General features: G+C 43.9%; 2 protein-coding genes across 2 annotated transcripts in view; both read right to left on the minus strand.

Annotated features, from left to right (window-relative positions):
• Window positions 1–17,998, minus strand: part of LOC105433326 (uncharacterized) — a 297,296-nt gene that overhangs the window by 176,090 nt on the left and 103,208 nt on the right. The gene's annotated exons all lie outside the window — the stretch shown is intronic.
• On the minus strand, window positions 11,560–12,744 carry LOC148934635 (uncharacterized). The gene has a single exon (XM_089085052.1). The coding sequence runs from the start codon at window positions 12,718–12,720 to the stop codon at window positions 11,560–11,562; it is 1,161 nt and encodes a 386-aa protein (XP_088941178.1). The 5' UTR covers window positions 12,721–12,744.

Here is a 17,998-nt window from a genome sequence, read left to right on the forward strand (position 1 = left end):
TCCTTTATTTGATATGTAATGAATTGTGTGAAATTGAGATTTTTTATTATTTTTTGCAGTACTTATGCATATATGATATCAAAATTAATGGCTTTATGAATATTAATCATCGGCGATGGATACGGTATCAGCGTCGCCAGCACAAGGAGTATTTATACTTTTTATGAGAAGAAATTACTCGCGAGGACGTATTTGATCTGCAGAGACTCTTTGGTTTACGTCCATATGAAGATGATGAAGAAGTGTGATGAACAGTGTCTACAGGATATTCTCATTATTTTGAATAATTACATAATTGAATAATTACATAAGTAATAAAGATCCACAAATATATATATATATATACAATACAATACAATATATACAATAAATATTATAGTATATACAATAAATAAAAGTGTATGAGTTATTCTTTTGCATTAAATAAATATTAAAAAAATTTTTCACTTTTTTAAATCATGATTCAATTTCTTTGTCATGTCCATGCCCGACACACTGACCTACATTCCTGCTCGACGCGCGCGAGTCATCCCGGCAAGATAAACTTCTCGGCGTTATATGATAAGAAGCGGTACGTCGATCATTCAGAATTATCAACGCATGGAAAAAAAATAAAAAACATAATTCGTATATCATATTTATTTTATTCATGGTTACCTGCCCACCAATTAAATAATTTGAATACATTTTGTAATGCGCAATTAGTATAGTGATATCCGCATCGCATAGTATTATCAGCATCCAGATTGTTTAGAGAATCTATGTTTTCGTAATCAGCATCCAGAGTCTCGATGTACACGCGTTCATCGTCCAGAAGCAAATTCCACAGCCATTGTCGTTTTTCGTGTCCCTTGACATATACGACAGCATCGCTGTCATCGTTGTCGTCGTCGTCGGCGTCGTCGTCTTCTTCCGTTCCATGCACAGCCTTTGTAATCAAACTCTTAGCTTTGCTGTATGGAATCGTTCCGTCGTCCCATCGTAGTCTATGGTGATGATGTATCGCTCAACGTGCGCGAGACTTGTCGGCACTTGCGAGGAAATGCCATGGTATAGGGCTTGCGAAAATATAGTGAGAGAGAATGGTCCGTTTTCTGAGAGCGGCAAACTCCTTTACAACAAACTGTCCTCCAACGAGAAAACCTTGCAGGTCTACGAACGTTGGCACGACCATGACGAGCAATTTTTCGAGACTGCGGTCGATTTCGATGTATCGTAGATTTTATTGTCTCTCTCTCTCTCTCTCTCTCTCTCTCTCTCTCTCTCTCATGTGCCAGCGATGCTTTTAGGTGATCTTGCGTACAACATTGGTCAACGGATTGTAGTGAACCACGCGATCGTGTATAATGAGACAGTACGCGGTGGTATTCATCGGTACGTTCTCCTTAGTCTCAAATTCCAATCTCACGTCCACGGTTGCGCTCTTGACCGATTCGTTTTGTCGAGAACAATCGATGATTACGAATGGACCGTTATGTAGAAAAGACGTGACGGTGAGACTCGGCTCGAGATACTCGTATCCGTAGTAACCCTTGCAGAAACGCGCGTACGTTTCATACAACACGGACCATCTGTTTTTGTCGAAATCAAGATGCATATCGTCGTACGGATAACATTCCGAGTTCAGATAGAGTTTCATGTTGGTTAAATTGCAGTCGTCGAATCGGCTCGTGTCCTCAGCCATGACATTTTTGCGACCTGTTTGCAGAGCAAAGATGATATATCGCGGTTTCTCGAGCTGAGTAGCGGTCTTGATGGCCCACGAATGCTTGGTTGTACGCTGTAACAGCGGAAACTCGTACAGATCCCACGAGCGAAAAGCCATGCTCAAGTATCGTCCGCTCTCCAAAGTGCGCAGCATCGATAGTTTTTTTATCTCGCTCAATAACACGTGCGGCATTCGCCATTGTATCTTGAATAAGTCGACCACAGGATCCAACGCCGAATTTCCCATCAGGCAATTGTTATCGTTACGAGATCGTATCAAGATCAATTCGTGACGAGCGTTGATTATCACGCGTCTGTAATCCTCGCAAAATCCCAACAGTGCGTAGAGAGGTACGCAAAAGTTAAAATATCCATCCGCGCTAGTATGCGCATCCCAACCGGCATTCCTCAGAATCACGCTTCTGTCGGATGATGTCGTTACGTAATGTTTGAGCGTGCTGGTTACGCCTACGTTTCTGTTACGATCAATCTCCACACCATCAAGCTCGTATCGAATCTCATCGAACAGGAACGCGACAAAATTATTTCCCAACACCACATCAGACCCCTCGACAACTCTGTTCTTCGTTAGTTTTCCCTCGATATATAGAAAACTTTCGTACGGCAATGTGTACAGATCCTGTTGCTGTATAGGTATTCTTATCTCATCGCTGTACCCGAACATCGTATTGGCGAACGGGTTGTACGCATGAGTCTCAATCTTGACGATGCGATCGTCGAAGATTGGCTCGTCTTCGATGTTTAGGATATCAGTCATTTCACAAGTTGCGCACCGCGAATCCTAAAGCTTGTAAAAATTTAACGTTCGACGCGTTAAGTTTCTTCCTCTTCTTGACGCAGCCGGATGAGCGAATATTGTCGATCGATGTTTTCTTTGTAAAAGATGCGTTATCTCTCTGCGTATGCTTCGCTTCGTTCAACACGAGCATCTCAAATGTCACGCTCGCGCTATCGCTGTCGCCATCGTACGTGCAATCTGACGGTGATCTCTTCTCCTCTGAAATCGAGCAATCGTCCGTTTTGGTCAACAATGCGTATCGTTAGCTCTGTAATGCTCCGTACGATGACTGGCAGATAAATGATCTGCATCGGGCCTTTCCGATATCTTATATCCTGGCGGCACGCTCGGTGAAAATTCGTGTATCGTGTGCACACTTTTGTCGTTGCTGTATACGCCCGCGGTCACGTTGCACTCTACACGGATAATGTTTACACGGTAACGTTCATTATGTTGATCGACACGTCCGATTCGTGCCACCTTCGCGGTTGCAGTATACGCCTCGAGAAACCCAACAGCGATCCAATGTTACGAGGCTTGTTAAAGTTTATTCTGTAGGCGCATTTAATCTCACACCTCATCGTGTTGTAATTTGCGCGGAGCACTATCGGGTATTCTCCAATCTCGTCATCGCCGCGCGCGGTGTCACTAGCGTTACCCTCAGGCGCGTCGCGTCGCGGACGTTTCCATAAAATCTCACGTTTCAAAAATTCATTTACGGCATGCAGTTCATACGACCCCTCGGGAATCGTAATTTCTGCATCGTCTTTGCCAAAATAAAATGTATTGTTCGAAGCGTTTACATTCGGTATCGTGTGATAAGTCTCCAAAATTGTTAGACCAAGCTCGTAGTCATCGTCGCTCAAATCTATGGCTGGAGAGTAATTTGTCGCGAGAACGCTGCTCTTCCCGCTCAGCGTAAGCGTCAGCGACATGATGGAAAAAGCGTTCGACGAATACTGAGACGCCGCGACATTTTGTCGGATTTTATAAATTCACGCGCGTCGACCGTTTTGGAGAAGAAACCACAAGCACAGCTGTCCGCAGACGCTCTGATCGTACGTCTGATAGGACGTTCGATTGTACTCTATCGTAGCATCGTCTCCGAAATATCGTATCAGTTCCTTGGACGGTCGAAGATTACCAAAACTGTCAAAGTACACAACGCGATTGTTTCTCTTTGCGTACGCTACCCAATGAGTACCGGGGCCCGTCGTGTCGTCCAGATTTACGATACCATTTTCATTTCGACGCGCGCCGCTAATCGGTAATGCGTCACGCATGAAAACCCCTCTAAAGTACGGTACGCGCATACGCTTCGCCAGCTGGTCCAATTGTATATTGGTAGTTACACCCGTAGGTATTTTTATCGTCTCTTTGGCGTTTTTTTTCTTTTTTTCTTTTTTTCGCTGTTACGCCTCGTCCGCCTTTGTACGGGGCGAGATACAGTCCTCGTCCGTATTTGTACGGAGCGAGATACAGTCCCTGTCCGCGCGTTTCCATCGCGCGATGTTGCAGTTCCTCGAGTGGACGTTGCGCGACTTTCCTGTCGTTTATCGCTTTCGCCACGCTGGCCGCTCCGCCGATTAAGGACCCGAGAGCGCCCAAAATTGGCAAAATTGGTAACACACCACCTCGTTTCGCCGTTGGAAGTATTCGTTTCTTTTTTTTGCCGGTTTTTTTCTTCGCCTTCATACCCATGCCGATCTTGGTCTTGGCTTTCATCGCTGCCCAAACGGCTGCAGCTGCAGCTTTCTCGCTCAGAGCCGAATCTCTCGCGATGACGCGTCCTAAGGCTTTATCGGCGAGTACCTTGTCCGCCGCGTGTCTGTCGGTGAGATCGTTGCTCTGAGAATACGCAATGTCGTGTTCACGGCACGCCGCGTCCAGTGGATTTATGCCCGTTTCACCTCTGGCTAATCGCTTTTTCAGCCGAGTACCCGGACCGCAAAACTGATAGCCGGGGATATGTAGTTCGAAAAGAAGCGCGTTTATCGCTCGATTGAGCAGACCTCCAATGTAGCCTTCGTTTGACGCTGTTGCTGGCATAGGCCACAATCCTTTATCTTCGGTGCAGGACCGTCTATATGATCTCGATCCCACGATTGATTATAATGCTCGACGCAGCGACGATAGGTTTGAACCTCCAAATCCGCCTTTATATACTCCGGAAGCTTGTTCCACACATGATCGATATAATTACCGCACACGCGTAACAGTACGACCTTCAGTATATATTGCAACTGCTCAGCGCTCAAATCCCGAATATCGGAGAGATGCGACAGCGCGAGATACATTTTTGCTACTGAGCGATTCGTGGTTTCGCGCGCCTATAAATAGGCGTTCGATCGAAGCCTAGATAACGCAGTGCGAACATGAAATTTGTACGGCAGCCACTGACGATACGCGTCGCGAACTGTGACGAGAGAGCGCGAATGATGGGAGACATCGCGACGGAGCGCAAGCACGGTGAAATGTTACCGAATACTATATGCGCCATCATTTGCGGGCCGTCGAATTGTGGTAAAACCAACGTTCTCATAAGTTTGCTCGAGAGTCCGCACGGTGTACGTTTCGAGAACGTGTACGTATACTCGAAATCGCTGCAACAACCGAAATATCGATACTTGGAAAATTTACTAACATCGATAGAAGAAATCGGCTACTTTACGTTCTCCAACAACAGTGACGTCATTCCATCGAGCGAGGCACGTCCCAATTCGATCTTCGTCTTCGACGACGTTGCGTGCGATAAGCAAGATGCTGTGAGAGAATACTTTTCGATGGGCCGCCACTCGAACGTCGATTGCTTCTATCTCTGTCAGACGTACGCGAGGATACCTAAACATTTGATACGCGACAATGCGAACCTGCTGATTCTGTTCAAACAGGATGGTACCAACTTGAAACATGTTTACAACGATCACGTGAATACCGACATGTCATACGATGAATTCTGTGCGTTATACCGCGATTGTTGGCAGCGCGAGTATGGATTTCTAGTGATAGATAAGGACAGTCCGCTTATCAATGGGCGACACAGAAAGGAATTTAATACGTTCGCGGTACCGTAACGTGGTTAATCGATGTCGATACGTGGAGCAGGCAACATGGATAACACCAAAGATCGCGAGAAAATAGCGAAACAGATTGCGCAAACGAGCGATTCGATTCGCAAAAAATATCGCGCTTTAAAAATTGGTAAAATTACTGAAGATACAGCGTTGGAGAAACGCTTCAAGCCCATCGTCGAACCTCTAAAACAGATTATTGAAAAAACCGAGGAATCTCAATCGATTGAAAGAGAAGCAAAGGATCTCGGTATTAAGAAAAAACAAAAACGTGAAGACAGCGATGACGACAACGATAACGATATTACTACTACTACTACTACTACTGACAAGGATTCATATTGGACGGATGTTGGATGGTTGAAATTAACGCCGCAGTCTAAAAAACAACGTACAACGAAAGAATTGAAAGCCGCGTCAGATTCACTCGTGTTCGAGTCTACACCGATATAACCATCGAAAGATCCACCGAAAGAACCACCGCTGTTCCTGCAAAAGGAAGATGTTTTCGAAACAAAAGACGCCAGTGAACCGTCATTCGAAACAGCCATCAAACAGAGTCTGCAAACGCAACAAGGTCGAGAAGCGTTGCATAATCAGCTGGGACCATTAGGGCAAAAGTACGTAAGCCCTCTTCTCGATGATCATGGAAAACACGATACATTTGATCGCGTATACGGTGTTTATTTCGATAAAAACAGTGGTGCGATGGTGACAAGAAATTTGACGTTGACAAAAATGATTCCATAATCATAGACAATGTGAGATACAATGGTACACCAGAATTGTACGAATTGATCTTCAAGAGACTTCCCGATGATGCGGTTTTTACCGAGGATGACAAACAAACGTATAAAAGTATATTGTTAACAACAAATGCTCATAGACGTGGTCACAGCGCCCATAATCCCATCAAGGGCAATAGGGGATCCAAGTATATTAACATCATCGCTCCGCTCGTATCTATGTATGGAAGTAGCGGGCGTAAAAAGAGTGCAGGCGTGAGCAATATACCAGCCGCCATGAAGTTAAACGACAACAAGATCGATTACGTGCATTGGGACGATCCCAACGAACTGGTGGATCGACTCCGATTGCTCGACGCTTCGCACCGAGCTGGTAACAACGCTCACGACAACGAGATGCTGTCGATCATCGAGGAACTTCGCGAAGCCGGCATTATTATAAATTAATCGCGTATCGACGAAACGAGCCAGTCGATTAACGTCAGTGAGGAAAAAAACAATTTTAAATTGTATATCTTATCTTTACTATTAAACATCGTCGAAACATCGTGCGATCCGATGCGACGTGAAAAAAATGTTAGCTCCGAGAGGCGACGACTCGTTGAGGAATTGCACGCTCCGGCGAGGAGAAATTTTCCACGAAGACGTGTCATAATTCGGGGATACGACGATCTGTGGCAAGCTGACATCGTCGAGATGCGTCCGTACTCGAGTTTCAACAGAGGTCATCACTACATACTCACCGTCATTCTTATTCGGGGGCTCGAGCCATGCTTGATGCAATCTCTCCTGTCGTGCTCCAGGAGGATTATTTGTATATTTGCCAATGGCGTTGGAGGGTGTCGCCGCTGCAGTCCGACCTGCATCCATCGAGAGAGTAGGACCATCATCTCTCTGGAGTACCAAGTAGCTCTTAGTGGAGTAGTGAAGTAGATTCTACCGCTCCTACTTGCGAGATGGTGCACATAAGAAACGTCAGTCTCGACACGAAGGGGTGAAGTGCGTTCGAGGGGGTGGGACCATCATCTCTCTGGAGTGCCGGTCGTGGGGATTCGAAAAAAGAATACATGTATATATGTATATTGTAATATATATATATATATATATATATATATATATATATATATGTGTCATTGTATTGTTGACGTGTTATTCTAAACACGTTATTTGCGATAAATATCATCACATGCCTCGGTAGTCGAAAGGATAAGATGCCTGCCCGGTAAGCAGGAGATCCAGGTTCGATTCCTGGCTGAGGTGGTATTTTTTCGCAAAATAATTACGAGTTTTCACGACTGGTTCGTGGTCGGGCCCCGCCGTGACGCACACCCTCCCTTCTTATTTCGATGCGTTAAGCAAGTACGCCTGGGCCGTACCGCTCAAGAGCAAGGTCGGAAGTGAGACGGGTAACGCTATCGCTAAGATAATTCGAGAGAGCGGAAGATGCCCGAGAAACTTGCAAACGGATATGGGAAAGGAATTTTACAATGCCGATGTGCAACAACTCTTGAAAAAACACAACGTTAATCATTATTCCACGTATACGGTGTTGAAGGCATCGATCGTCGAGCGATTCAATCGCACGCTTAAGAACGACATGTGGAAGATGTTTACGCTCAACGGCACTTACAAGTGGGTGGACGCGCTACCGCGTCTTGTGTCAGATTACAACGCGCGCAAGCATCGCACTATCGGCATGCGACCCGTTGACGTAACTCCCGCGATCGCCAAAAGACTCTTGGATACGGTATACAGCGCGATAAAGATCGCAGGTCCAGCAAAATTCAAAGTAGGCGAATCGGTACGCGTGAGCAAGTACAAGACAATTTTCGAAAAAGGTTACACGCCAAATTGGACCACCGAGGTGTTTAAGATCGTTAAAGTGCAACGTACTAATCCCGTAACTTATCTGCTCGAGGATTATCGCGGAAAATCGGTCGCGGGCGCGTTCTACGAGCACGAATTGCATCGCGCGACTCATCCGGACGTGTATCTCGTGGAGAAAGTACTATGCAAGAAGGGAGACAAGGTTTACATCAAGTGGCTGGGATTCGATAGATCGCATAACTCATGGATAAACAAAAGCAGTGTGATTTAATTCATTTTTCTTCTTTTTATAATGAATTAAAAAAATACATATACACTGTATACATGTATACAAAGAGTTTTTATTATTTTTTTCTTCCATTATATTTTTTAAACTATACATGTATGTAACTTACGAGAACACATGTAAATCTGCATGTATTATAAACAATATATGTATTAAGCTGAGTATATACATTAAATAAATCGAAGAGAGAATTAAAGCTAATTCCTCAGCAAGCAGGATCTTGGTTGCTATTATAAATTATATATAAAATAAATTTGAATATCTAAATTTTATTGTAAAAACTACATTTAAAAACTACAAAAAATACATACATCTATACTACATATATAACAGTATCGTATAAAACTACAAGAATACATACGTTCATACATACATAGATATGATACATAGGTACGTACATACATACGTGCATATATGCATACATATAAACTATATAAAAAATATAAAAATATATGTACATTGTATAAACATGTATATATATATTACAACGGAATCCGCCAATGTCCCCACGGTAACGTCTCCGTCGAATCCGATACGATGTATCGTTTATCGTCGTACGGACTCAGAGCGATTTTCGACTCGGACACCGTGTATACTTGATGTAGCTTGGATCTTATACACGACTGGCGACGAGTCATTTCGATCTCTTCGTTCAAGCACCGCGTATAATCGTCGAACGTTATTGTTCGCGTTACGACGTTATTCTTTACACCTTTCGCCTTTTTAATGTCTTTTCTACCGTCCACCCTCACCGCATACATCTTCGCTCTGAGTCCGACGAATTCCGTCATTATCGCACCGTTATTCTCATCCTTCATTAGACCGGGTACTTTTTTATTCGCGAGAGGCATCCCGTACGCGTTGTCCGTTGGATAATCGCTCGTATCGAATCTAGCGATATCGCGTTTCATCGCCTCGTACACATCATCGCACTCGATGTGGTATACGAGACTGTCCGTGTCGGTGTACATGATCTTGTACATTTCTCGCGATACAACGGTGACATGTATTCGTGGTGAAATTCGTACAAGCAGATTTTCGATATGTCGAGTATACACATACCCACGTAAAACGGCTTGTTGAATTTTACCTCGAGTTTACGCAGTTCGACGGCGATTAAGTTTTCCGCAAAGACGCTGCGGCTGTAGAAATTTGGTTTTGCGATCATTGCCTCCGCGCCATACCGTCCGTCCCATTTGGTCAAAAGTTTAACGTCGACGTGATTGCGCACATTTTCCATTGTTTTACCGAATACCGCGTTGTTCATTAATTTGTACAAATTTTTCTCAAAATCGTTTTTCGCGTACGTTCTAAAGTGTGTATTGAGTTCGATGTAATCGCGGAGCCAGGCGGATTGAGCAAATTGTAGTACGCGATGTATCTTTGCGATACGAAGACCATGGCGCGTACATTGCTGCAGGTTACGATAATGGATGACATACCGCTTCTTATCGTATAACGTCGCGAGAAGTTTATCCTGCCGCGTGCCGGGTGGTTTATCGTGCGTCAGACAGAAAGGTAGGTCAGTGTGTCGATGCAAATGATGCGGATACTCGAGATCGATCTCGAGAATATAACCCGTAGACGAATCCGGAGCGATCGCGCTCGCGTCAAAGTTCTCAACGTCTTCCATCCATCGAAATTCGGCATAAGGCAGCGGTTGACACATCGCCCATCCGTACAGATTGTTCACGTCGTAGTACATCATACGACGACGGTTTCGACGGGTCGTACGAACGCATGTACTTGTTATTGGCCTGCGCGTATCTGCCGGAACATTGACTGAGACCGCCGCGTATACCGCGTTCGATAAACATAACCATATCGATGTCGGTGAGCAACTCAAATTTTACGCGCGTATGTTTCAACATGGCGTCCCACGTGAAATCTGGCAATGTGTAGTAATGCGCGGGATCGAGTCCATAACTCGCGACGCAACTTTCGCGGAAATTTTCGAAAACGTCGACCAATAACAAGACATCGGTCTTGAGATATAGATCGCTGTATTCGCCGAGCGTTCGGATGGAGAACCGCTGCCAGACGTTCGCGGCGTGCGCGTAATCGTTCTCCGACACCATGTCACCGGTCAACGAGCTATAGAACGATTTGCGCGGTGGTAGGCGCGTGTCCTGCAGCTTGTCCGCGCGATCCACGTATTCGTACGGAAAGACACCTTTGCGCGTCAACAAATCAAAATCTTCGTTTGAGACCGTGGAAAATTTGGAACGTAAAATTTTTAATTTTTCTTTCGTTAGAAAAGATGCCAATTTATCAAGGCTGGTATTTAAAAACTTGTACGAATCTATGAACCGCAAGCGTACGCAATTTCGCGAATCTGATCTCTCGGTGATATCTTGAACGTGTTTTGTAAACGAAATATATTTTTCTTTTGTTATCGGCAGCACGTCAATCCTGCCTTCGAACGCCGTAGCTATTTCCGTGATGATAAAGTGCGCATCATAACCGGATAAGTTGTGAAATACTATGGGAATGCAATATGAATCTTTATAATTTAGATTACAATTTGAGTGCGCGGGACCACGGTAACGACCGGTAAGATGGCAATGATCGCGTACCCGCGTGTCGTCCGACGCAAATGATTTCTCGCAAATGTGACAACGCGTCGCGCTACGATATGCCTCCCACTGCTCTCTCGACAACGTTTTCATGGGGACATTCGCGGATAACAGAATTTTTACTTAATGCGCCAAATCTTCGAGTTGCCGAACGAACCACGCAACGCAATCTTCGCCGCGACGAAATCGATATACCGATAACGCGTCGTCGTACGAGCATCGCACGTAGTATCCGATGCTAAATACCTCGTGCTGCTGGTAGATGTACGATGCGTCTTCCTTCTCTGCCGGTTCCGTTCGCCGTAGTACGCACTCCAAGTCCGCGTAAACGATGAATGGAAGTCGTTCCTTATTCGTGTGGTTCTTGAATTCGAGCCACTTGTCGTCCTCGCTCGGCAGTCGGATGGCGCAATCGTTCATCTTTTCGCAGTCCGTTGTATGTGACTGCAATCTTTCAGACGAACTGAAGTAATGTAAACATCTGCAAACGGAAAATATGATTTTTAGTATTTAATAAACAATTTTATAAGAGAAATAATAAAATTTGTTAAAATACATACCGGTCGCAAAAGTATTTCTTGCATTTCTTCTTGTTTATTTGCGAGCTCACAAGACGAGACAGATCTTTGATGTACGCAAAGTGCCCCGCATTGTCGTCACGCGGATCCTGCACGTACAATAGATTTGCGTGCTTCTCCATCTTCCTTGATGTCAGCCGTATCGGGAGAATCTCCTTTTCCTTGATACCATAGACGTTGATTGAGATGTCGTTGAGATGTTCGAACTTCTTAATTTGGTTCAACGTCATCGGAAACGTAATGTCTTGCAAATTTAACACTGTCGTATAATGCGGGTACGACAATCCCCGATTTGTATGTTTTTTGGCCGGATGCAGAGCCGCGATCACCGACCACGCGAAACACGCATTGTCCTTGGATCGTACATTGATCACCGCTCGCTTTAACATAATTTCCCGCGGTAATTCGATGTAACATCCCGCGTGCATTGGATTATATTTGTTCACGTTTATAGTCAAATTTAGAATTCGCGACAACGCCCATCCACTGTCGCGTTCTTGGAATTCTTCGAGCGACGCCAACGTGGGTTCGATGACGTGCTGCTCGTACCACTCGTCCACATTTGACACTCGAAAGAGTTCACTATTTTTAGTGTTTATACTTTTGTTTGCGCGTTTATCGCCCGTCACAAACTCGCCGTTAAGTGCAGTGTTCACTTTCACACTATCGTGTCTTTGTACAATGTCTCGCACTCGCTCGAGCACTACACCACCAGCGTCTTCTAAAAATTGTCGCGGCTCGATATAGTCCACATTGATCACCGCACTAGTCAATATACGGCTTTCAAATGCCGTATCGATTTCTCGCCAAACGAGAGATCCATTGTCTCTACTGGTGCTCGCGTACTCACCACCAACGTGCACGAAACGTCTTTCTAGTTGTACTTTTGCACCCGCGAGTCGCGCGATCCTCGCCACCGCAGATTGTCTATTTGCAACGGTGAGTCGAGGACGCTTAACACGGCTAAGTTCCTCGAGTTGTTCGATGCACTCCTCACATCGTTGCAACCACGCGAAACACTCCACCAAGGTAGCGACTTGGCTGCACTGCTCCAGCAGCTCGCGTTCCACTCGCTCTAGGTATTCCATATTGCAAAATCGTGATTCTTTTAAATTGTTGTACTGTCTCATCAAAACAATTTTACATTTTTTTTACTTTCTTTTTTTCTTTTCTCTAGCTGCTTTAACTCGAAGCCAGTATATAAAGCGTTGTATTTCCGCCATGTCCGGAGATTGATGGGAATAGAACAACCATATATGATTATCCTCGCTTCTTGGAATTATCTCTGCTACTTTTTGCCGCGAGAGAGGTAGTAATATATTGTATGCGTGTCCTCTATAATGATAATATGTGCACGCTTCCAGAATTATTTCCGCTCTCTCAGAAGGAGCGGAGAAGCAGAGAGTCGAATTGTAGCGTCCCTTAACTCTTGGACGAGGAATCGGGAAATGGGGAGTTGAGGTATAGTGTCTCTTTATAAAATACACCGCCACGTTCACTGGTAGATGAGAGATTGAATCCCATAACGGAGAACTTGTTAATTCTTCCAATGACCTTTCCATATTGTTTTTATATCACATCACACTCTTCCACTTGCATATTACTCGTTCACAATGTTGTCTTTTTTTCAATTTGTGCAAATTGGGCACATATTGCATGGCATTATCATACAGACGGACTGTTGGCAATTGGAGCAAAATCGACTGTTTAGCGCATTGAGAGTATCTATCTCGTGCTTCCTAACGGCATACAATACTCCAATGTCAGTGTCCGCCAGACGAACCATGCATTCGGCACACAGAGTTAGTGCACCACCCGTTGAATAATAAAATTGTATTGAACAATACTTTTTATTATTATTCAACGCAAGGAGTTCCGAACGGGTAACAATTTTTTCTGCATAATCCGTAAGGTCATCACTTTGATCACTTACATAATTGCTATCGTCAGACAATGCGTGCTCTTCATCTTCAATATCAATGTCAATATTGTCAATATTGTCAATCTCTATTTCTTCTTCATTTTCAAACACTTCGTCCACTATATTCACAAAGTCTTCCTCATCCATATTAAACACATTTTCTATATTTAACACATTATCCATTTTCACCGTCAACTATTTTTTTCACACACATTAGACTTCCATCTACTGTGATCCTGCACACCGCATGACCCATTATATATCATCGACAATTTCTTTGCCCCTTTGTCGGAGCATCATCATAGGTCTCCCTAATTTGTTTATAGCAGCCGGAGTATCGGCGCTTCTCTTAACACGCCGCGACACGTATGTCGACGTTCTACGAAGAGCTATCTTTTCGCGGGCTCTTCCTAGAAAAAAATTTGAACGTCATCGCGCTCCTTTGCGAACATGTCGCTACATGTTTGATTGGCAACAATGAAATTCTTAGAAAAAAAGGGGGGGGGGGAAGGTGGGGTTAACGATTTGCCATGTCAAAAAATTTACGCGATCAGTCCTCCATCGAACGATCTGCACGACAAAAACGGTACTCCGCTCCTCCATCATTCGAACAACACGCAATGTATTCCGTCAAAGGAAGCAGCGCACCGTACAATGGCGAAAAACAAAAGAAGGAATGTAACGCGTAAGTTTCATCTGCATTTTTTTTAATTTTTTTCTCTTTTTTCCAATATTGTGCAATATTATATATTTAATTTCCACAGTATTTCGGTGGAGCGTCGCGCGGTGCGCGTACTGAGCAGATACTCTGACGGCCATGGGTTACAAATTTCTGGAAATTGGAATCAACGTTGGTCCACCGAGCTACGTGGAGATCGCTCTGGGAGATCATCGGGGACAGGAATTGATACTGTCTCTCGAAACGTGGAAGGGACTCTACGAGCAGCGATGGAATATCTATAAATTGCTGCTAAACGATTACAAAGACAATTTTATAAGCGTCGGACCGTTAACCGTCAGAATTTGTCTGATGAACGACGTTACACTCGTACGTCTTGATACGAATCTTTGAACATACGCGTAACGATGATTGAATCGACGTTACGTCGAATGTTTGCTCTGAACGAATGTATCGATGTGACGTTCGATCGACTCGTCAGATTCATCGATACGATCGATACCAAGTATACGCGATTCTCCAACATCGCGTCTGTTGTAACAGATCCCGAGGAAGTGCCGAACGCGATACGCGATTGCGATATCTTCGATAGATCAACTCGTCGATTGCGAGCTGTTAGCTTTAGTTTTTAGTGTATAAGAAAAAACACATGTGAATAAAAAAATTTCACACTTAAAAATGTATTCAATTTGTTTAAAAATATAAACATATATAATATGCAAAAAAACATGTATTTCTTTCATTTCTTTCTCCCCCACCATAAAATAATTAGAAAAATAACATTCTCCATAAGAGAGAGAGCCGCAACGGAAGAGATAATAGATATATACGAAAGAGAGATATTTATTTTTTTACTCGGCGGCGGAGGCGGGCGCGGCGGTGGCGGGCGCGGCGGCGGCGGCGGCGGCGGCGGCCCCCCTCCCCCCTCTGACGTCATGTCCACGCGTCCAATTTTTTATATCATCTTCGTTATTTATCTTTTGGTAATTATTTATCACGGTGCTCTGAAGGCATCAATCGTCGATTCAATCGCACGCTGTTTACGTTCAATGGCACTGGGTCGCCCAACACGCGCCGTCCCCCCTCCCCCCCTCCCCGGAGCTCCTCGGTTGCGCACAGTTCCCCCCGCACACCCGCACCCCCCTCAACGCTTCTGGGTTAGAACTCGCCTTATATTCCTACTCAGTGAGCAGTGATCAACGTACGATCCAAGGATAATGCGTGTTTCGCGAGGTGGTTGTTGCGGCTCTGCATCTGACTGAAAGAAATAAAGATCGGGAATTGTCGTACCCGCATTATACAACAATGTTAAATCTCTAAGACATTACGTTTTCGATGACGTTGAATCAAATTAAAAAGTTCGAACATTTCAATGACATCTCCACCAACGTCTACGATATCAAGGAAAAGGAAATTTTCGCGATACAGCTGACATAAGAAAAGGGAGAAACACGCAAATCTATGTATGTGCAGGATCCGCGCGATGACAACGCGAGGTACTTTGCGTGCATTAAAGATCTGTCCCGCTTTGTGAGCTCGCAACTGAATAAATATGAACACAAGTAATACTTTTGCGGCCGGTATGTATACACATTTTAATAAAAAAATTGTGTAATATTTTATAATTGTTTATTAAATACTAAAAAATCATGTTTTCCTTTTGTTTTTTGTTTCTGTTTTGCAGATGTCTACGTTACTTCAGTTCGTTTGAAAAATTGCAGTCGCATGCAATGGACAGAATGATTGCGCTATCCGAGCGAAGACGACAAGTGGCTCGGATTTAAAAACCACATGAATAAAGGATGACTTCCTTTCATCCTATACGCGGACTTGGAATGCGTACTATGACGAACGGAACCGGGAGAGAAGAAAGGTGCATCGTACATCTATCAGCAGCACGAGATATTTAGCAATGGATACTATGTGCAATGCTCGTATGATGACGCGTTATCAGCGTACCGATTTCGTCGCGGCGAAGACTGCGTTGCATGATTCGGCAACTCGAAAACTTGGTGCATCGAGTAAAAAATTTTGTTATTCGCGAATGTCCCTCCTATGGAAATATTATCGAGAGAACAGTGGGAGGCATATCGTAATGTGACGCGTTGTCACATTTGTAAAAAACCATTTGCGTCGGACGACACGTGGGTATGCGATAATTGCCACCTTACCGGTCGTAACCGTGATCCTGCGCATTCAAATATAAATTATAAAGATTCATATTGCATTCCCGTAGTATTTCACAACTTATCTGGTTATGACGCGCACTTTGTCATCATGGAAATAGCTATGGCGTTCGAGGGTAGAATCGACCGATACTAAAAAAAAATACATTTCGTTCACTAAACATGTTAAAGATACCGCCGAGAAATCAGAGTCACAAAATTGCGTACAACTACGGTTTATCGATTCGTACAAATTTTTAAATACCAGCCTCGATAAATTAGCATCTTTTCTAACCAAAGAGAAATAAAAATTTTACGTTCCGAATTTTCCATGAAATGAAGATTTTCACTTGTTGACGCGTAAAGGTATCCTTCCCTACAAATACGTGGATTGCGCGATCAAGTTGCAGGATACGCGTCTATCACCGCGGGAATCATTCTATGCTCGTTGACCAGTGCCGCAGAACAATTACGCGTACGCCACGAATGTCTGGCAGCGGTTCTCTATTGAAACCCTAGGCGAGTACAGCGATCTGTATTTAAAAACCGAAGTCTAGTTATTGGCCGACATTTCTGAAAATTTCCGCGAAAGTTATATCGAAAATTACAGTCTCGATCCCGTTCATTACTTATATAGCCAGGTTTCACATAGGACGCCATGCTGAAACATATGCTTATAAAATTTGAGTTGCTCATCGACATCGATATGATTATGTTTATCGAGCGTGATATATGCGGTGGCCTCAATCAATGTTCCGGCAGATACGCGCCAATAACAAGTACATGCATTCGTCGAAACCGTCGTCGTACTTGATGTACTACAACGTGACCAATCTGTATGAATGGGCGATGTGTCAACCGCTGTCCTATGCCGAATTTCGATGGGTTGAAGGCATCGCGAACTTTGACGCGAGCGTGGTCACTTCGAATTTGCCTACAGGTTAAATTCCCGAGGTCGATCTCGAGTATCCGCATCATCTGCAGAACCGATACACTGACCTACCTTTCTGTCCGATGCGCGATAAACCACCCGGCACGCGGGATAAACTTCTCGTGACGTTATATGATAAGAAGCGTCATTCCACTATCGCAACCTGCAGCAATGAAAGCGCTATGGTCTTCGTATCGCAAAGGTACACTGAGTAACATTTATTAAGCTGGCACAGCCACTTTAGCACAATCGTATAAAATTAACACAGGAATTTAGTGCTATTTTGTTGCTAATTTGTTGCTCAATTCCCGATTTTGTTGCCTCAGTCGATTTGAAGAAAATATGATTGTGCTAACCTAAGATTAAAGTGCGACCATTAAAAAAATAAAAAACATAAAAAATATAACATATTTTTTTAGCGCGAATTTGTTGTTCAATTCCCGATTTTATTGCTCCACAACCCTTGAAAACTATCCCTAACATCAACACCTAATATCAACACAACACCTAACATCAACACAACATCTTAAATCTGTAAAATAATTAAATATCTCGATTGATTACGATTCTCTGATTTTGTTGCTCGCGATTTACAATAAATTCGATTTTGTTGTTCCACCCTGAACTCTTGAGAACCACCGACTACCCAATATCAGCACAACACCTTAAATTTGCAAAATAATTAAATATCTCGATTGATTACAGTTCCTTG

This window comes from Pogonomyrmex barbatus, unplaced genomic scaffold (assembly GCF_055798465.1).
Source record: "Pogonomyrmex barbatus isolate J1 unplaced genomic scaffold, ASM5579846v1 scaffold9, whole genome shotgun sequence".
Classification (NCBI taxonomy): domain Eukaryota; kingdom Metazoa; phylum Arthropoda; class Insecta; order Hymenoptera; family Formicidae; genus Pogonomyrmex; species Pogonomyrmex barbatus.

Coding starts and splice junctions, on each gene's coding strand:
- LOC148934635 (XM_089085052.1), bottom strand. CDS start 12,720: ATGAGACAGTACAACAATTTAAAAGAATCACGATTTTGCAATATGGAA.